The sequence below is a fragment of the Zootoca vivipara genome, chromosome 1, assembly GCF_965207765.1.
Source record: "Zootoca vivipara chromosome 1, rZooViv2.hap1.1, whole genome shotgun sequence".
Taxonomy (NCBI): domain Eukaryota; kingdom Metazoa; phylum Chordata; class Lepidosauria; order Squamata; family Lacertidae; genus Zootoca; species Zootoca vivipara.
In genome coordinates this window covers 53,486,356-53,507,421 of record NC_142582.1, presented here as the reverse complement: position 1 = coordinate 53,507,421, position 21,066 = coordinate 53,486,356, and the positions used below count along the sequence as shown (strand labels likewise).

The window sequence follows — 21,066 nt, the reverse complement described above, 5'->3', positions numbered from 1 at the left end:
ATGTGCTGGGCTGTCCTGCAGCACAACTTTATACAGTATGTGTATACTCACAAGTACTGCTCATTTATTTCAAAGGGTCTTAATCCCTGATAAATTATAGGATCGCTGCAGCATTAAACACACTTCTACTTTTGACAAAAGGACTCATCACACAAGGCAAGTTTGGACTCTTAAACATAAACATTTCACAGTCAGCATGTGTGAAAACAAATTTACATGTGATCTCCTGCTCCTACCTTAATATTTATACAGTTCTGTATCTGAAGAAGTAGGCTGATACTGATCAAAGCTTCCGTTGTATTTAATATTAGCCTGAAAATGTATTATTTGATCTATACTTTAATTGAGGGTGACCATATTTCATCTACACCTTGTGAAGCAAGCTCTCCATCTAGCTGTGAGAGATGTGAATTATTATTTTTTTAAAAAAAATGCAATTCTTCTATCCTGTACAGTATTCTATTATAAGAGTAAAACTTAACTGTATTTTGAGACATGGAATGCAGAAAGTCAAGAGAGTGGTTGTCTGAAAGGGGATGAAAGAGGATGGTGAGTTCAGTGTCACACATCCCTAGGATTTGGAACCTGAGGGCAATACTTGAGATCGATGACAAATAAATGTCATGGGAGTGCAGGTTTAATGAAATGACAAAATATTGTAAATTGTGGAGAAAACAGAGAAGCAAGATATGTTGCGGTAACAAGGATTAAAAGCATATATACAGTATAGACTTAAAATGCTGTAGTTTAAACAGCCATTCATTCCTTCTTCCCAAGGAATAATAATTTTGTGCAGAAAGGCTATAGAGGTTTCCAGCACATTTGCTAAATGGTAGTTTACAGACATGAGTGTTAAACATAGAAGTTTGTGCTTTAGATACATTCAGTGCTTTCCCCCCTGGGAGTACTCAAGAGTACGCAGTACCAGCACCTTTCCCCCAAAATGTTAAAAGTGTGGCACTTACTGTAACAACTTCATGGTGAGTCCTGGCACCTTTTTTCTACTAAAAAAGCGCTGGATATACCCTAACAAGACTTCAATAGTTGTGATGGGAAAGGGTCTTGACAGAGTATGTTCCAGAAAGAAGCACATTTACAGTGGTTTTAAAGATATGCAGGCATCGTATGAGTGTGTGACACTGAATATTTTTAGGGGGCACTGAATACTTTGAACCTACCATTTTGGTTTGGCTGAATTAGCATCTTCTACAAAGCAGGGTGGGAAATGTCACATAAAACTGCTCCATGGCACATATTTTGTAGATAAATAGATAAGTAGGGCTACAGTGAGATAACATTACTAAAATAAATAAGCTTTTGTATTCATGATCATATGATCCCTTGATCACTTTCCTCTGTGGTGTAATACTTCACAAGAACTAAGATGTCCAGACATGAGCCAGGCAATTTAAGTAGCAGTGGCTGAAGAGACTAAACTGAAAATGATTTAGTTCCAGATTATTAAATTACAGCTAGCTTCTCCCCTCAGATCAGTTTTTTTCACCTAAAATCCAGTGGTAAACAAATGACATTTTGAAGAGGATATGTAGCAGAGGGCCAGGGGCATTTGAATGGTACTTCTGAGGCTAGTACAGGCTGACAGCCATAGTTGACTCAAGACATTTTGCTTCCTGAGGCAAAGAACACAAGCGACCCCACATTCTAAATGGACTGGCAGCAAAATCTTATTTCCAACACTGACAATCGAACAGGGTCCTCTACCATAGGCGTAGGCAAACTCCGGCCCTCCAGATGTTTGGGACTACAATTCCTATCATCCCTAGCTAACAGGACCAGGGGTCAGGGATGATGGGAATTGTAGTCCCAAACATCTGGAGGGGCGGAGTTTGCCTACGCCTGCTCTACCATACCTGAAGACAGAAGACTAGCTTAACGGACACAGGGCAGCCTGTATGGCCCACACAGTTCTATTCTCCAACACCCAACTACTCATTCACTTCTTTGCCTAGCCCCGTCTGCTGTCCACACAAGTACAGCAACTGCTCATCTCACAAGCAGAGCAATGCATGTTGGAGTGTGCAAGCTGGTCTGGCTCCCTTTCCGTCTGCTTGCTAAGTCAGGAGCCTTTCCCAATTGTGATACATTGAGAGAAGGCAACTATGATGTGAGAAAGCCAGCTAGCCAGCCAGCCTGCACAGGCCCAGGAACAAGCAAACATCACCACAGCAGATGAGCAGGGAAAGCCAGCAGTCTTACTAGTGTTAGGGAATTTTATATGGGGGGGGGCACCCAAACGAGTCTTCATTTGGGAATCAAGATTGGCGCAAATGCCCTCAAGGGGACCCTGTCTGATCCTACAACACCACTCTAGTATCGCACCAACACGAACCCCTCAAGATGAAGCCCTGTGTAATAAAGGTTCCCTTTCCTACCCTTTCTCTGTTGCCTGAGACTCTATGTAACCATATTTCTTTATGAATGAATACCGTGTATCTTTATTTCTAAATGAAACCCCCTTTTACTACTCTGGCCAAGGGCTCTCAGGGATGCAGGGAACAGCCATAATCCTTTAAGCAAGAGGTCAGGTAGCCAGGGTGGTGCTCCTCTGCATATCCATAATCCATTCAGGTACCATCTCCTGCCATTCCCGACCCTCCTAAGCCAGAGGCAATACACACACCTGGACCCATTGTTTTTCCCCCCGCCAGGTACTCAAGGATCCCCTCCCAGATACTTACTGGTACAGTACTTGCTTATCAATGTCCTGGGACATTGTGCATTGTTACCTTATGTTAATCCTGTTTACCTCCTGTTTACCTGTATGCTAATGCCCCTTGCACCTTCCCCTTTTCTGACGTTTTACCCTGTCACAAGTGATGTATGTATGATGCTTTCGATGTGCATTATGGGATGGTGGTGGGAACTTTTAAAAGTTCTTGCAGCCCTGTTCACGGTGTTCAGTCTGGCATTGAACCTGCTGCGCAGTAATAAACCTTGCTGTTTGCTCCGGATCGTGGCTGGACTCCTTCCTTTTTTTTACTCCGCAACGACCACAGGCCCTTGCCTGATGAGCTGGGTGGCTGAGCATTCTCGCACCCAGAATTTTGCCCTAACACTAGGAATGGCTTCTTCGCCCCCACTCTCTCAGTAGCTGCTGCATGAGGCAACCATCTCTCTCCCCCTAATGGTAGGGTCAGCTCTGCCTTTGACTGGATATATCATTGGGCTGCAGCTAGGCTGCCAGAACTGCTCTGACAGTGGCACAGAGGTCTTCTTTTTTCAGTCTGGTAGCCATTAACTCTTCACGCAAAAGATTTTACTGTGCTCAGTGTGGCTTACGCCCAGGTAACTGTGAACATAATTGCAGCCTAAACAATGTAAATGCAACTTGTTTACATCTTAACTTGTAACACGGCTACCTACCTGTATCTTAATTTGTGATATCAACTCCATGTTTATTTCTTTTTCTTTCACTATCCATAATCACAGGTGTCTGTTGAGAAAGTTTAAAACAGCAGACTTAATTTCTCACAAGATCTGACAACTGCAATCCATGTTGTGGAAACAATTAAAAGAACAAGTGATCGCTTGATGAAGTGCTCAGGGAAACCTACCATTTAACAAATCAGTTGTGTAAATACTGATCCTTGGATCAATACAAAATAAACATTAAAAATCCTTCCAGTAGCACCTTAGAGACCAACTAAGTTTGTTATTGGTATGAGCTTTTGTGTGCATGTGCACACTTCTTCAGAATTCTTTAGATCAGTAGTTAGTAAAAATAGGTTTCAACCACCACTTTAAGAGCAACAGTGACTGGCTGAGCACAACAACATGGGGGAGGGGAGTACCATGCAGGGGACAAAAATGTTGTCTTCTTCCCCTTCCTCACCTGGATGTTTATATTCACTATGTGCTCTTGATTTGCAGACTTTAAGCAGCAGGCTTTCATTCTGCCTGCTGTTTGCCAGCTTTGGAAGGGGTCACAGCTCGAACAACCGCAAGCGTGTAAGAAAATTCTCTGACATTATTTTTGAGTACAGTATTCATGTTTTATTTAAATTAGGGCCACTTGTAGATCATTGGATCACTTTTAGCCTGAAACAGTAACCTGATTTTGGAGGTATGGGGAGAACCATTCTATTCCAGGTCAAGTTTAGTTGAGACTTTCTAGTATTGGTTCACATTCTGGGAAACAGTACAATCCTAATCAAGTCTACTCAGAATTGTATTTGAGCCACTTCCATAAGTAAAGCAACTAATAAATATTAATATACTAATGATGATATCTGATTTAATTAAATGGCGCTTACTCCAAGGTATGTAGAGTTAAGATTGAAGCCCAAATTTGGTAGTTTTCAGTGCAAAGCTCTAGGCACAGCGTAATAAGACACTCGGCCCTCAACATTTGAAACCCCCTCCCCCACCAGCCCTTGCACACAGGGAAAGCTGGGCTTGAGGAAGGAGGTGTGAGAGCTCTGGCAGGGTCCTAGGGTCCTCCCACCTCATTCCCCTCCCACCTCCTTCCGAAAGCCTAGTTAGTGCTTCCCCAGCTTTCAAAAAGAGGTGGGAGGTTCTAGGATGCTGCCAGAGCCAGCTTGGGGAAGGCAGCATGAAGCGGGGGGGGGGCATGTCACAAGTACTCTTGTAGCCCACTTGGTATGAAAAGTTGGACCGCCCTAATCTAGCATATCAGAATGATTTTCATACTATGTTTCCATTCATAAGCCTAAGTCATGTGCCTAATTGCAAGCTTCCTATATGAAAATGGCTAGTGGTATTTGTAAGCCATGTTCTTTGAAGTCAAAATTGCCACTGTTTTCTTATGCATATATTTTTTGTATGCCTTTCTGCCCGATGAAATATTTCTTCTCATCCCTGTATGCTTATTACCCAAACAGTCCCCCTTTGTCCTGCCTTACCCTGTATCTATATGTGCATGTTTTTTAATGCTGAAACACAGTTTTAGTTACATGTAGTGAGAAACACAAACACGAAACTATCAACATTTTGGAATTTATTAAAGTTAAAAATATCTATATATAAAGTTTTTTTTAAAAAATGCCCTCTTTGCACTATTGTTACTTTCAGATAAGACCAGTTTAAATAAGTGACACCTCAATGGAGACCCATCACCACCACCATAAAGCAAACCAATTAACTAGCTAGCTAGACAACACTTTTGTCCATTATAGTGGTTCAATAAGTCAAACCTGTGAATTTTCTAAGCTTCATCTTCTACCATTCTACTCAGGGATTCATTCCAACAATGAAGAGAAAACAGAAAGGACTATTTCAAATTGTTCAAATTATGTTCATCCCTTATTGCGACTGCTTTCTCTCTCTTGCCTGGTCTGTGTGTGATGCTGTTCCATCCAGAATTGTAATGGGTTTGTTTGTTTGTGTGCCTGGTGGAGTCTTATCATTTTCTTGCAAACGCTGGTACTACTTAAGATCCATGAAACGAATGTCCATGATGAGCAGAAAGTTCTTGGGCAACGGGCGAGGTGCTGGTGAAAGAACGGTGAAGACCTGGCGTTCAAGATCGACTCCAGTGACTACAATGAAACCAGCCACACTTGCTTCAGAGATGTTCTCATCAGTGCCATCAGCAGTACTAACACTTAACAGATGGTGTACCATGTCACGCCCAGGTGTAACTGGTACCAGCTTGAGTTGGTTGTCTTCCTGCGACATGCCCAGAGGCAGGCAGGAATCAGGGATAGTGGGAGCGCCCACTTTGTATATCTTGACATCAGAGAACTTCACATCAAAGGCATGTGGGTAGAAGCTTCCTCGGAAACCATAGAAATATTCGCGAATGCGGTCATCACGAAACTCCCGCCGGAAGTCCTTGGAGCGCTCGACCACTCCACCTGACTTAGGGAGCAGCACTGTCCGAACAAAGTGAGGCAAGTCCCGCTTCAGTTCATTGTAGAGGCGCTCCTGGTCCAGAACTACCACAACATCAACTTCAAAGGCAGAGGCAGCATGTACAAGTGCCTGGTACCCAGATCCCTTCACCCAGCCACAGGTATTGATGACACAGCCACTGACCGAAGCCCGGCGGTTCACCTCACAGCGCTGGTTAAATACATCAGCCAAGCGGGATGTGATCTGCAGAAAAAGATGAAGCAGCAGCATTAACCAACAGGAAACCACACAAATCTCATGGGTGAATGTCTTATGAAATGGATAGTTGACCTCTTTTAGAAGCTTCCATCCTTGGAAATCTCCAGATTGTTTACTAATACTGAAGTTTTAGCTCAGTCGCACCCCACCCTGCTTTTCAAAAGTGAAACTGTACTAATTTTCTATAAATATATGAAGCTGCTTATTCTGAGCCAGACCATTGTCTACTCTGACTAGCAGCAGTTCTACACGGCCTCAATAACTTTCCCAAGCCTGTGACTTGAGAACCTTTTAACTGTAGATGCCAGAGAAATAAGTTGGAAACTTAAGAGGCATAACCTTCCCCAACCTGCTGCCCTCCATATATTGTTGGACTATGATGGGAGTTAAGCTGAAATAAGCTCCACGACCAATTCACTGTGTCTGCAAAAGACTAAAACCTGCTGTTTTAAAGAGAAGTTTCCAGATCAAACAAGCAGCATCATATGTTTATTCACCACAGATTTTGTCTTCATTAATGTTTCTTTAATAATGAAATTATCAGAGTGGTTTTTAGATATTTGCCTTCATCAGAGATACATCAAGTCAAACATATTAACAATATCCTTCCTAAACTGTCCTGCCTTGCACAATTTACTTCTTAAACCAGTAAAACCAGCATGTCTTGTGTTAATATCTTTGTGTAAAGGATAAGGATCTGGAGTGTTATTGGTGTAGTTTTAAAGGATTTGCCTCAATCAGAGACAGGTCTGTTATCCAAGTCAAATATATTAACAAGGCTCTCCCTAAACAGTCTTGTATTACACAATTTACTCCTTCGGTAAGTAAAACCTGCATATTTTAGTTTATTGCCTTGTATAAAAGATAAGGATCTCGACAGTTATTGACCACTAACAGCCCAGCCCTACGAAGAGTTGCAGGTGCCTGTGCCTATTCAAATAAAAAGGCTTAGGCAGCCCTAGATCTACATTGGTCTCCAAATTAATGACAGTTGGACTATAACAGCATGCTGAAGCAGATTAACAGGATTCATGATAATAATTTATTGACTAGCCACCTCTTGTTTGTCCTCCAGCATAACACAATCAAAGATGAAAACGGAAATTCAATTTCTAACTATCATCCCTATTCTCAGTTTGATAAGGATATAAAAACTAGTCCAGCCCAGCTCTGTGAGACTAGGATGCATGCAAAGGATCACCATATCACATACTATTTCAAATATGCTGATTACCTTGTTATAAAGTTTGATGTTAGTGCCAGGTGTGGTGGAACCAAAGTGATAGACCAGAGGGGCCTGAACTGAGAATCCTTCTTCAACATCTGCAGGTCGCTCAATATAGAGTGCCCCCATGGTGCCTGGGATAGAGATTGAGCCCTGCCCTACATCCAGCTCCACAAAAGTGGGACGGCGCCCTAGCCGCACAGCATAATTCAGCAGCAGGCGGCAGACTGTTGACTTTCCTACATCTGTGGGGCCCACCACCATGACACGAGGTCCCCGTTCATCCTCGCGCTCAGCCTGCCACCGCATCTGTTCCAGGGCTGTATGGGTGTTGAGGTACAGCAGCATGGGAGTGTCCTTGGAGACGTAGGCTACTTCAGTCCGACCGGTTAGCTGTACTGAACAGCCATGCCAAGTGAAGACAGCCACTTTGGCACCAGCATCAAAGGTGAATTTCTTGTTGCGCGTCAGTTCTGTTCCAAAAACCTCAGCCATGCCTGTCAGAAGCTCCAGCTGGACCATTTGTGAAGCTTCAACCTCAAAGCGGAGCTCAGTCTCCCTCTCCAACTCAAACTTGGCCACCAGTTTCTTTTCATCTCCAGCTTCTTCTGCCATCTTGTTTCCTTTGCAACTGCTATGGATACAAAACAAAATTAAACTAACTCATGTTTTAAAAATGAAACATCTACTCATTAGAAAACTTGCAAAAGTCCTTTCCTCTCCTAGTGTCCCATCTTACATAGCACGTTAAGTTTGACAAAAATGCCCCCTATTATATATGCATTTTTCAAAGGGTGGACACTTTGCTTTCCTGTTTATTATCTACCCTAAATATGTTTCTGGTTAGGCAGGAGGTTTCCCCAGGTGGTTCAGGGAGCCTGAGGGTTTGCCGTTGCTGGGGGACTGCTTATTATCACTGGCCTAAACAATCTGTATTGGCTTGTTAAACTATTCATTGAATTGTAAAGATTACAGTTGCACCCTCAAATCTCAGCTTAATGAGCCAAGCACAACTTTCAGACACCTGCACACATCCCCTATGCACCATGCTTTGTGTGAATGAACAAACAAGCCAAGAAACTGCAGTTAACCACAGCTTCCCTTCACACACAAACCAGGAACAACAGTGAATTGCTTCCAAATGATCCAGGATCTGGAAGCCAACTTTAAACCATGGCTTTATATTCTGGCTTCTTTAGAAGCCATTGGCAGCAAAGATTAACCATAGCTTTATGAGCTGTTTTGCCAAATGAGCTGCCTGAAAATGCTTGAAACTTCTGCACATCTCAGTTTAAACTGAGATTTGATTGCCCAAACACAGCACAACACAAACTTCGTCCACCCCTCTTCTTTTGCTTGTGGCACACATTGTAAGCTGGATGATGTGCCTCATTAAGTGGCTACATGGGCTGGCTATGAACGTGTGCCTGGTGGCTCCCACCTCTGAAGAAGACAGCTAGGGCTCCGTTTTATTTAGGTCCCTAGTCAGCAACCAGTTTCACTGGAGGATCTTTCTGAAGAGAGGGTGGAGGGGAGCAGGCCAGTGCTCCCATACCACAGCAGAGTCTCAGCAAGAGTTCTAGCGGCAACCTTTCCCCAGATGCTTAACTACTGAATTGGCATTGTACAGAGGGAGGAGGAGATCGATCCTGGGGCTGAAAGTTGCTGATCTGTCATTTTGATCCATCTAGTGGAACACTTTCGTTTCCGGAGAAGCGAAACCGTTCCAGATGAAACCAACAGCCAAAGATTAGGAGCTATCTTTCAGAAACAGAGTAAGAGTAATAGTGTCCGTATGTCGTTGGCACTGGGCGATATACTGCTTCCCCAGCGGGGTTTCAACCCCCACCCCGTTTCGAGTGTTGACAACCGCGCTGCTACCGCAGCGTTTCAGTGCCTGCCTGGCAGCATATAGGGGAAGGGGCCTAAGGCGAGGCGACGGGCAAGACTCTTCCCCACGAAGAGGCAGTTGCGCTCCTGCCTTAGTGAAGGCTGCACGCCTCCATGGAAACCGACCCGAGGCCTTGAGAAGCTGAGGAAAATCACCCACCTACTGAATCTACAGGGATCCAACCACACGAGTCCCGGATCGGGACAGGCAACGGAAGTGCCGGTTGTCCCGGAAGTGACGGCCGCAGCTATTGTGTGATGTGCGCATGCCTCTGAGCCGCCGCCTCCTTCAATTGCCTGACGGGAAAGCGTTTGTTTTTCGCGTGGCCCGTTGGGAAATGTAGTTTCTAACTTCCTTCTTTAACCCTTTGTTGTTCAGCTGCTAAATATAAACAACCAGTCGCGCAAGCACGTTTCCTACCCTGTAGAGTAGGGTTATTTCCTTCTCATCACCTTAGATCAAAATCACCCATCTGGAAAATTTCACCCTCGGTGGTTCTGAAGAGAGAGAGAGAGAGAGAGAGAGAGAGAGAGAGATTAAACCCACGCAACCACTAATAATTCCCGCTTCTCATCTTTTAACAGAAAAAGGCATATCATGGTCTTTAATTATTTGGTTACAAATTCAAGAAAGACTCCTGCTATGCCACACATCCACCCCCCAAAAACTAAGGCGGCACACTAAATATTTATTGTGGAATAAACTTCCTTGGACCAGAGACTATACAGTAAAAGCTTATGCCACAAGAAGTCTCATGGAATTTTGGTTTCCCCCGGATTCTCTTTTACTATTTGTTTACTTAGAAAAATACACAATGTTGGGGATCAAAGCCAGTACTAAGTCTTCCCAAAGGGTACAACTGATGAATTTCCAAGTTCTTACTACTCAGATAGATGGTACCTGCTGCTTCCTACTCTGCACTGAGTCAGTTGTGGTGTAACTGCCCACCCCTGCAAATCTCCAGTCATAACTTTATGAAGTTTTTCAGTAGCTAAATGTGCTTTACAGGGTGGAGCAGCAGCATTGAGGCAATGAAGTTGCAAGGATGTCACTTACGGAAGAATCCTATACAGTACACGTCTATACAGAAGTAAGTCCCATTGATTTCAATGGAGCTTACTCAAGGCAAGTGTCTATGGAATTCCTGCCTTAGTCTGCCTTTCTGCCCGGAACAGGCCCACCCAACAGGATATTTTATACTTTTTCTGTTTGCATCCTTTAAAATGTCAGTTCTAAATTGGGGAAAATGTTAATAATATTTTATTATTAAACTACAACTACCGGTATGTTACATAGCTTTTTGGGGGGGGGGATGTTGCTCCAGTTACTGTCTGAAGCAGAAAAAACAGCAAGTGTGGCAGTGAGGCAGCCTTTTTGCAGTGGTCACTTTGGCTGTGGAACTTTCTCCACTTGCTGCTCTTTAGCTTCCAACCTGCAAACCTTTCAGTGGGTTTAAAAAGCCCATTTATTTCAGAATTGCCCTCTCCCAAATGAAGAGGGCAAAAGCAGGGGGGAAATGCCCATCTTAAAATAGTTCTTCACATTTGCAGGAAAATTACATTGCTGTTTTGTTTCAACTGGTCTCCCTTTTCAAATATTTGCAAACACTGCTGCTGTTGCTGGGTTTTTGGACTGCTGTATGTATTGTGTTTTTATGACATTGTGAACCACCTTGAATGGGCTGTGCCAAAAAGGGGGCAAAGGGTCTATATTATAAATAGTATTATTAAAAAAGGGACCCTAGGTGTCTGGATGTAGGCTACGTTTGAAGGAGATCAAAGAGGCAGCAAAAGGTAGGGAGAAAAAAGATTAAGTGAAAATGAGAAAGGAAACGAAGAATGAGTCAATATAATCAATTCCTTTGGTACAGCCCATATTCATCTTCAGCAAGAATAGAGTCATCTTCAGAACACTATTACCATGACAGAGATCTTGGATCCTTTTTTATTTGAAGGACATAACAAGATACATCTTCCAGATGCTTCTGTACCAAACATGATTGGATCAAGTCTGTTGAATTCAGTAGCACAACCAAAAATGTTGTGAGCATCAGACCACTGATTTAACTGCAAATGTCACTAGTTACAGGTAGGTAGCTATGTTAGTCTGACGTAGTCGAAACAAAAAACCAAAAAATTCCTTCCAGTAGCACCTTAGATAACAACTAAGTTTGTCATAGGTATGAGCTTTCGTGTTCATGCACACTTCTTCAGATACCTTCTTCAGAAACATTACTGTTAATCAAAAAAAGACTTTTCTCCTCTGTTTTGTGGTTTGTTAAAGGTGGCTTATTAACCACAGAAGACCCAAACAGTTTTTATACTACTATTTGAGTGTTAAAATGAGAAGGAAAGAATGAGATGTCTGCAACTAACAAAAATGACATAGTACTAAAGTGGAAACTGAAGTACAGTACAAAGGATCAGGGAGTGCTGTAATTCTAGAACACAACCAGCAAGAACAGCCTGTTTCTTTGTTTTATTAGGGCCCTACAGTATTTGCATGACTTTCATTTAGCTTGTGGCAACTTAGGTTTAGATCCATCGAAGCGCTGGTTTCCAGCTGTGTTTCCATGGCTTTTAGCACCGGAAGCAATTGCAGCTCCTCAAGGCAAACATAAATACACAAAATAGTTTAGCATGCAACCTTCCTAAGGGAGATGCTGTAGATGTCCTTAAAACAAACATTGATGCAAAATCTGTACTCGGAGACAGCACCTGCTTGCTGAAGAACTCAAGAATTCAAAAGCTTGCACATTTTTAAGTCGACTTATCTATCATATCAGATAGGTGTGCCTCCAACTTCGACCTTCAGCCTGCGTGGTGTATGCTTCCACGGAAGAAGGCTAGTGTTTCTTAGTCTCTGCACCAGCAGGACGTGTTTGGTCTTCCTGCTGCTGCTTAGTAACAGACTAAATGGATGCCACTCCTCGTCGACAGAACTGGACGCCCAAACTCCTCTTGGAGTTAATGGCTCCACATTGATCCCAAGGCCAAATTCGTTTGGCAACCACTTTGCGGGGAGGGGGAGGGAATGATGAGGTTGTCGACCTATTCGTTAGGGGATGCCAACTGGGGTGCGGGGTAGGGATGAGAAAGTCTAAGCAATGACAGAGCCTGTCAAGGTTGAAGAGCGTTGAGAGATCTGGGCCTTTGCGTTTCGGGGTGTCGCCAGGAGGATCTTGGAAGCCCTAAAGTGAGTGGCTAGATGTTTTGGGGGCTGGGGTGATGGTGGAGAAATGCACCGGAGAATGATATTGCAGATTTGCAGCCCGTGACCCTGAGCTGCGTCTCTCGCCTCTCTCCCTGCGTCAGAGTTTGCCACGGGCGCGCAACGTGGGATTTATCACCTGCGCGCCTTTCTCCCTCCCCACCGCCATCCTTGTCGCCGGAGCCACCCCAGCAGCGCCCCCGCTTGCCCGGCTCCCTGATCGCCAGCTGCCCGTTCCGCCGATCTCTCCACTCCAGCGTGCCCACTGCAACTTGCATCCCTGCTGCGGTGGTGCTGGTGGCCCCTGCTTATCCCCTCCCTCTTTGATCCGTGTCTCCGGCCCCTCTCTGACGTAGCAGCAGGCTGAGAGCGGGGAGGGGGGAGGAGGAAGAGAGTCGAGGAGGAGGGAGGGAGGGATGGATGACTCACAATGTTATGATGCGGTTCCACAACACACAGCCACATTCGTCTACCGACGAAGCACAAAAGCAGCCCTTCGGCGGCCCTGAAGCTGCGCTCGCCTGGACGCGACCCCTCGCCGCTCGGCAGCAGGAGCAGGAGCAGAAGTAGACACGGACAGGCAGCTCCCCGCCGCCGCCGCGCACACGCGCCCGGGCGCAGGCTTCAAGGTGAGCAGCGCGGAGGGCAAACCCGGCGGAGGCGGAGGTGGTGGAGGCGCCGCCGCTGCAGCTGAAACTTTGCCTCCCTCGCTCGCGGGGCTTTTGGGGAGTTGCTCGTTTCGCCTCCACCTCCGGGCCGCGCCGAGAGAGCCCGACGCCCGCTTCCCACCCACCCCCCTCCTCCAGCCAAGTCCCTCTGGGAACTTCGCGACGCCAAATCCGCCTTTATTTTCCTTCCGCGCAGGCGGCCACGTGAGTCAGACTCTGCGGGGATTAACGCCTCGAGCCCCCCCCCGCACGCCCCTGACACATGGGCTCCTCCCACTTCACTTATTCTTACCCCTGATTTCTCCCTTCTTCCCCCCGCCCTTCTAGGAGAGACGAAGTGGACGGGTGAAGTGCGAAAAGCAAGGTAAGAAAGCAGCGCGCAGGGATTTCTGCTGGGATGCTTCTCGCGCGGCATTGCTCTGGACCCGGGCTGCTTTTTTTCGGGAGCTGGAGTTGCTGCTGCTGCTGCTGCAGGGCGGATTGGGAAGCGCTAATGGCCCATGCCCGCACGGTGGACAAACGCGTGAGGTTGCTGCTGGGGCTTCCGAAAGTCAGCTTCTTTTTTGGGGGGGTGTAATGCCGCTTTGCTGTCGACAGGAGGCGCGCCCGCGCGGCCGAGAGTCGCTGTCAGAACGGGGGCGGACGGGAGGAGGCTTTGAATGAACACGCATGGAAATGACGTCGAGGCCCCGATAGAGGGCCCTCTTGCAGCCACAATACGTAAAAGGCCCGTGACAAGGGTGGGTCGGAAAAGGGAATATTATCCGAGGCCGCTGCTCGTGGCGGGGGTCGTTTAGTGCAAGGGGCAGCGGGGTACATCACCAGAGGGTTGGGTTCAGGCAATGCAACGTTGCTGAACTCTTTTCTCAAAGGTTGCTCAGAGGCCTTAGGGCATTCTGCATATTTCAGAATGTTTTCCAACGTTGCCAGAGTCATTGGTTATGTGACATGCTGTGTAATAGCAACATCTACAATTCGAAGGCTGTAGCTCTGAGGGAGGACAGCTGCTTTGCATGCAGAAGGCTCCAGGTAAAATCTCTGCGTAGGTCTAGGACAGCCCCCTTCCTGAAGCCCTGTCCCCAGTTAACATAGGCAATATTGAGCTGGAAGGGTCAATGGCCTGACTCGATATAAGGCAGCGTTGTGTGTTCCATATGAAAAAGAGCAAAAGCAGAAAAGCTGTTTCTCAGATGAGACTTTCAAATCATGGGCGTTGCAAAACCCAAGACTCTGATTCTTTGCAGGCTTTACTGGGAGCGAATCATACCATACTCAGTGGGATTTATTTCTGAGTAAACATACGTAGGCTTGAGCTGCACAGATACAATTATGCTTAAAGCAAAAGCATAATGAAACCCTGGCCTTAACCTACAATTAGCTGACCAGGTTACAAAAGTTGTGAGTATAAGCTGAACATGTTGTTCAAGGCACCTGAGTTGTGGGCCTGTTTGTGTAAACAATGAGAACAATAGGCTGAGCCAGGGATTTGAATCGTGCAGACCCCAAACCGCTTAGCACAATTGACTAAGGTCCTGTCTCTCTCCAAGCTCCCTCTTGAACTTGGTAAAAAACCAGGTTGATTTCCTCCTCCCCCACCTCGTTTTCATTGCCTTTTTATAGAGGTGGATGGAGGATTCTAATTACCGAACTGTCTGAATGTGGAGCAAGGGCCCAGTGGTAATTATTCCAGACGGATGAATCCACTGAGCTTTCTATCTGCTCAAATACACATTCCATGCTGTGTAGTGCAGGACATGCCATAACTTCCACCTCCAGAAGAGGCCCTGATCACCTCCTCCTGGGTCTGACACACACAGACCCAGGGCTGATAATTGCTTGCCGTTGTCTCTCCGCAGGTGACTCTGCTTTCGGTCTGGTTCTCATCTGGGGGGGCCCTGGCAGTGCAGCCCCCCCAAACTTCACTTTTCTGAAACACGGCTCTAGCCAACCTGCTTCGCTGTTTCACTTGCGACCGCCTGTGCGGGGGCTGCACAGCGCCGGCTCCCCCCCCTCGACAGGGCATTGCTCTCCAGCCTGTCATGCCCAGCTGTGAGCCAGCGCCACCCGCCGCCTGCCTCCCTACCAAGACCTTCCGCAGTTACCTGCCCCGGTGCCATCGAACATACAGCTGTGTTCACTGCCGGGCACATCTGGCCAAGCACGATGAGCTCATCTCCAAGGTACGTGCATCCCTGGGACATGGCAGCAAGTTTAGCTATACCACTGTTATTTATCTGTGGTCTTCCTGGATCTCTGGCGCTGAGTGATTCCCCCAAAGAAGTGCCATCCCAGGGCCTGACTAGGACACTTTCTAAAAAATGGCACCCTACTGGTGGGATACTTTGCTAGCAATACCTATCAGTCTGTCCAGGAATAGACCTGATCGTTCTCGTATCTGGGGATTTCTGCCTTGAAGCAAAGCAGTTGGGTTTGTGGGGGGAGTGGGTCAAAGAGCCTTTCAAGGGAGAGGGTCGTAACTCCTATACTTTATTTCCACAGTCTTTCCAGGGAAGTCATGGTCGCGCCTATCTTTTCAATTCTGTGTGAGTCTCCTACTGCAATTGGTTTTATTTGGTGTGGGTGGGGATGTGGGGGAGATTGGAAGGAGCAGAGCAGAGGCAGAGGGAGAGAGGTGGTTTCGTTTCACGCCGGAAGAAGGTAGAGCACTGCTGCATCTCATCCGTTCCATAAGGAGGAGGGAAAAACAGAGTGATGCTGCTAGGGTGGGTTAGGGTTACATTTGAGTATTTCCAGGGGGAGGTCTTATATATGATGGCATTTATCCATCATATCTCACTCAGCATTCCATACTATGTAGGCATTCTGATAATCTGAGCTTGACATACTGAGCTCTGGAACTCAAGAGGAACAAAGCAACATTACCTCTGAATATGTGCCCCCTCAGCACCCACTACCTGGGGCTTGGGATAAGGGCATCAGCCAGCAAGGATGACTTCTAGCTAGCGTTACACCCGAGCCATTCTCTTTTTAGAAATGAAGCACATCTAATATAAATTAAATAGTGCATAATTTCTGTCTTATTGTAGTCTTTGTTCCCAAAGTCTCATGGTCAATCCTTAATTCAGCGCTGGATTCCTCCCTACATCATCCTGCTGAACTTAATGGTAGCACCACTAGATTCCTCACATCTTGCTTTGTGTCCTTGCAGCTCTCTCTCTTGGGTGCTGGCTCAACCATCCATAGGATGTTGCACTCTGGACCTTCAGGCATTATCTACCCTTGATTCTGAATTGCTGGCAATGAGAACTCTCTTCCCTCTGATCTAACAATTAATCAGAATCTCTACAAAGTGTTTCTTATTTATGTTGTTTTCCTTCAAGATGAACCCTTCATTCCTCTGCTCTTTTGACGACTCTTACTGAAGGCATCTGCAAAGGCCAATGTATGAGTAATCTCCTGCCTCACTACATAGAGATGGGCCAGAGGATTGCTGGTCATCCTTTAGACTTCTCTAATATATGCAAAATATAGCTCATAGTGCAGAAGGCTCTCTCTAGGTGCCTCCCTCTGTGCCAAGGTTTTGACAGTGAAGAAAAGTACAGCACAGAGTTTTTCCTTCTCTTCATTTCTAATTGGCCTTTGGCAGGGAGAAGGCCTAGTTCCAAGGCAGACTGACTGAGTCATATGGATCTAGCATTCCTCTGCCATGCTTGTTGAACCTAGCCAAGCAAACTGTTGTTTTGGAGTGGCGAATTCTTTCTGCCTGAGAAGTAGATGCTCTTTTCTCAGTGGTAGGAACCTGCGGGATTTGCAAAAGCCAGGACCTGCTGGGCCAGTTCTATGGGGAATGGCAAATAGGATGTCTTTTACAGTTTGTGGAAAGTTCCTATTGATAGTTTCATATTGGTGAATTGATCATTGTCTGACAGCTGGCGCTTTTAATAAGCGAGTGGTGATTTGATGGCTCTTTTTTCCGGTAGCATTCTGGTTTTGCCCTTATTTGGGCAAACGTGAATGGAACACTTTGTCTAAACGAATGTTATAGAATAGCTTTTATTCCAGCTGTGAAACTGGGTTTATCGCCCTTTTGGATGCCAGTGCAAAAAAGAGACAAGGAAACACCGTTATGGTGCTTTACACCTCACTGGAGAGTTAGTCTGAAGTAATTGACGGGAGACCAAATCTTAGTGTAAGGGTAAGATCTGAATTTCTTTCCCTCTGCCCCAGAGCCCCTTAATTCCACATCTTAGAAGAATTTAACTTTTTTCCCAATGTAGATCGGTTTGAAACCATGAGGGGAAAGCACTAGTCTTTTGATGGTCCTTGGCTCCAGTAACTCAAGTCTGGCTGCCTCCTGCTTCCACCAGGTTGATCTGCTTTATCATGCCAAGAGGGCATTGGCTAGGATAAGAACATGACCCAAAGACATAAGGAGACCCCTGCTGGATCAGGCCAGTGGCCCATCGAGTCCAGCATCCTGTTCTCACAGCGGCCAACCAAATGCCTTTGGGAAGCCTGCAAGCAGGACATGAGGATTCTCTATATAGTAAGAGATTCTTACGACGAGCTGAAGAACCTTATATTTAGGAGATGATATTTGTACTTTCCAGGGCAAATGAAAGCGACACTTCCCGAGTTATTCTAGGTTGCTTGTTGTTTCTGGGCCCCTGGTTTAGCAGGGAAGCCTGCTGTTTTGTTTCTTTTCCCCTGCTGCTGGATTGGAGAGCATTTTTAAGCTTCCCTGAAGTTTATACCTTTGGCACTTCCTAATGGCTCTCAAGTTGTCATAGGCTGAACACCCCATGTTTCAGCTGACAGAACAGCAAGACAACTGTTTAGCTGGCGGCGGCAGCCTCTGTGTTACAGCTAAGCATGTACCATCAAGCCTGGGATGAGGCAGAGGTATCGTGCCTTGAGTAAAGATCAAACACATCTGCCAGAGCTTTCTCTTCCCAGGGACCAGCGTGGAATTCGAATGGTTCTTCCACTACAATGTGAATGTGTCCCAGTCACACTGGGTATTTCTCCTCATGGCCACAGGAGGCCGCTGTGGGACTGAATTCAGAACTCTTCTCTTGTTTTCAGTGCCCCATCTTGGTTCCTAGCTGAATAGGCTGGCTTTTCTTTTCTTTTTCAAGACAAATGGCAAAGGCACGAGGAAGTGATTTGTTTGTTTTATTTAAAAAGCTTATATCCTGCTCTTTCCCACCAGGTGGATTAAAAAAAGGGGCTCACAATGTAAACTTATTAAAACCACATCAAATACGATTATATTTTAAACTGCCATATAAAAACAGCATATTCATACCACTAGTATAAAAGAACCATATGTATGGGAACAGCATTAAACACATTACCAAGCTGAAAACACTCTTAAACGGCTTAGGTTTCAGGCAAACGCCTGAATGAATACAATGTTGGGGTATGACTGTTCTTAAATCTATTTATTTTTAAAGCTTAGGAGATGTGACACTTCTGCATCCTAAGAAAATAGGTGCTTAATGGGTTTTTATCTAGAAACAGGAGCTGCTGAGATGTGTTTTGGTTTCTCATAATCAATTGTGTAAGTCATGTTTCAGTTGCTGAGATCTTTCCATAAACCAATCACATGAAAAAAGTAGTGGTGGGGCTTGAAATCCTTTCTTCTTCTTCTTCTTCTTCTTCTTCTTCTTCTTCTTCTTCTTCTTCTTCTTCTTCTTCTTCTTCTTCTTCTTCTTCTTCTTCTTCTTCTTCTTCTTCTCCCCCCCCCTCTTTCCTCTGTGTGTGTGTGTGTGTGTGAGCAAATGCACAAGTGTTAGGACATAGTTCCTCATGCCCTCTTTGCGTAGAGTTTGTGGTAAACTCCCTGTGAGGTAGAACAGAGCAGGGTGGAACTCTGAGAAGCATAAAAAGAGATAGTGCCTTCTAATTTCTTTGACTGCAGGGTTAATGTGGGCTGTGGTCCGGCCGAACAACGCCTCTTGCTCACCGGTCTCCATTCAGTCGCTGACATTTTCTGCGAAAGCTGCAAGACAACACTGGGCTGGAAATACGTGAGTACTGAATACTGGTAGCTTACAAGTCTAGACAATAAATCCCCTTTCAAAACAGGATTCTTGCAAGCAACCTTGTTGGAAAGAGTCAAAATGAGGCAGCCATGGAAAACCTGTCTTTGACTCTGCCCAACTGGAGAGAAGGGCCAGGCTGACCCCCTGCCCTGCATGTGGGCAACAAGGTCCTTGTCAAAGCCATTGTATATATTTTTATTTATTTATAACATTTAAGTACCACCTTTATTTTCCAAGGATTTTAAGGTGGTGTACATGGTTCTCCTCTCCATGTCATCTGCACAACAACCCTGTGAGATAGATTAGGCTGAGCGATGGTGACATGGCTTAGTGGGGATTTGAACCCTGCTCTCCCAGGTCCTGTCAAACCATTGCACCACACTGGCTCTTAGAAACCATGGCACTTAGAAATGTCAGCCTCTAGGTGTCAGCCACACTAGCAGAAACTCTCGATTCTTACTTTCCCTGTTGTAATTGTGGGTGGTTTTTTTTTGTTCACACACCCCTTTTGAGAGCATCTTTTGTGTTTTGGGTGCTGCAGATTCTACGGTGTGTGTGTGTGTGTGTGTGTGTGTGTGTGTGTGTGTGTGTTTAGGCAGATGTCTGAAGCAAATGGGGTTAATTCTCCCAATCTCGTCATTTGCCAGGAACAAGCCTTCGAGACCAGCCAGAAGTACAAAGAAGGGAAGTACATTATTGAGATGTCACACATGGTGAAGGACAACGGCTGGGACTGAGGGGGACTCTGGGCACACACCCTCCTGCGTAGCATGCCTTGCCCTTTCCCAACCCCACATCCGCAGCTGGCATCCCGGCACAACCAACCCGCCCCACCCTCCACCCCCAGCCCTCCTGCATAGCATCACCTGTGGGAGTGGAGATACCAGGACCCTTCTCCCAAACCTCTTGTACTTTCTAAGAAGGCTGGATTCGCAGAGAGGAGGACCCCACCCCTGCCCTTACAGCAGAAGGGGAAGCTCAGAGGGTTCAGTGGACAGTGCTGGGGGTGTTGGATTGGATTCCACGTGATCTATATGCTGCCCTCCCCCCCCGACAGCGCCTTTCGGGCGGAGCAAGCGGTGGCATCCAGAACCGCAGGCAGGTTTTGCACTTCTGCAGTCCTTTGCGTAAGACAGAAGCAGTCCTTCCTGGAACAGGACAGAAAGGGCTGTGGGGCACAGGGCAAGGGAGGTGCCATGACTTAGCGGCAAGCGTTGCATGAAGGAGGTTCTAGGTTCAATCTCTGGGATCTGCAGTTGTGTGGTTTTTTTTTTTAAGAACCTCATGGAACGGCTAGAACAGGTCTCTCTGCCCAACGGCCCTGGATAACTGCTGCCAGTCAACATTGACCAGGTTGAGCTAGAAGGGCCAAGAGGGTCTGAGTCAGGAAAAGGCAGCGTTTTATGCTCTTCTCCTTTCTTGGGAGAAATAAAAATTGCGTTTGACAGCCAACAGTGTTGGGGAGAGGAAATCCCTCTCAAACAGGAAACAAAGGGATCCTAGAGGTAGGGGGCGGGGTGGGGTGGGGAGCAGCCCCTCTCCACATGGAGCCATGGTAGTTCACAACCCCTTTCACCCCTCCTGTTCCCTGACACTGCCGTGGTGTCCCCCCCCCCCATGTCTACTCTATGGAGTCTATTTTGTTTTGGGTCGCCGTGTGCTTGTGATCCCTGGGCACCATGGCTCCCCCACATCCCCCCACCCCACATGAAGACAGGATGGGGGGCAGGTGGGGGCAAAGCCTCAGCACTGTCACCAGCGCAGGAATTTTTTTTGTATAATAAAAGTGTTTTATATTTAAAAAAACAAACAAAATCAAAAAGAGCCATGCCTGCTAATGGCCTCTCTTTTCCTGCTTCCTTGCGCAGCTGCAGCCCAAAGCTAGCAGTTATATTCACAAGGATTAAGCTTGCTGGCCAAACATCCCAAGAGGACTTCTCTAAAATAAGAACGGCTGATTGCCTGAACTTG

The 21,066-nt window shown here is 46.1% G+C and overlaps 2 protein-coding genes across 6 annotated transcripts; one reads left to right on the top strand and one right to left on the bottom strand.

Annotated features, from left to right (window-relative positions):
• Nucleotides 1–4,961: 4,961 nt before the first annotated feature.
• On the bottom strand, nt 4,962–12,986 carry CLP1 (cleavage factor polyribonucleotide kinase subunit 1). 5 transcript variants are annotated; one of them, XM_035124678.3, is made up of 4 exons: nt 12,849–12,986; nt 9,369–9,706; nt 7,328–7,952; nt 4,962–6,078 (listed from the first exon to the last, which is right to left on the bottom strand). In XM_035124678.3, exons 3-4 carry the CDS (start codon nt 7,931–7,933, stop codon nt 5,407–5,409), a joined length of 1,278 nt encoding a protein of 425 aa, XP_034980569.1. In that variant the 5' UTR covers nt 7,934–7,952; nt 9,369–9,706; nt 12,849–12,986; the 3' UTR covers nt 4,962–5,406. The 5 variants fall into 5 exon arrangements, with proteins under 5 accessions (XP_034980569.1, XP_034980579.1, XP_034980549.1 ...); XM_035124688.3 differs by having other exon boundaries at nt 9,630–9,706; XM_035124658.3 differs by having other exon boundaries at nt 9,662–9,706; nt 12,849–12,980.
• Nucleotides 12,903–20,917, top strand: YPEL4 (yippee like 4). The gene is made up of 6 exons (XM_035124720.3): nt 12,903–13,048; nt 13,415–13,451; nt 14,944–15,267; nt 15,587–15,630; nt 18,972–19,080; nt 19,743–20,917. Exons 3-6 carry the CDS (start codon nt 15,127–15,129, stop codon nt 19,830–19,832), a joined length of 384 nt encoding a protein of 127 aa, XP_034980611.1. The 5' UTR covers nt 12,903–13,048; nt 13,415–13,451; nt 14,944–15,126; the 3' UTR covers nt 19,833–20,917.
• The last annotated feature ends 149 nt before the right edge of the window (nt 20,918–21,066 follow it).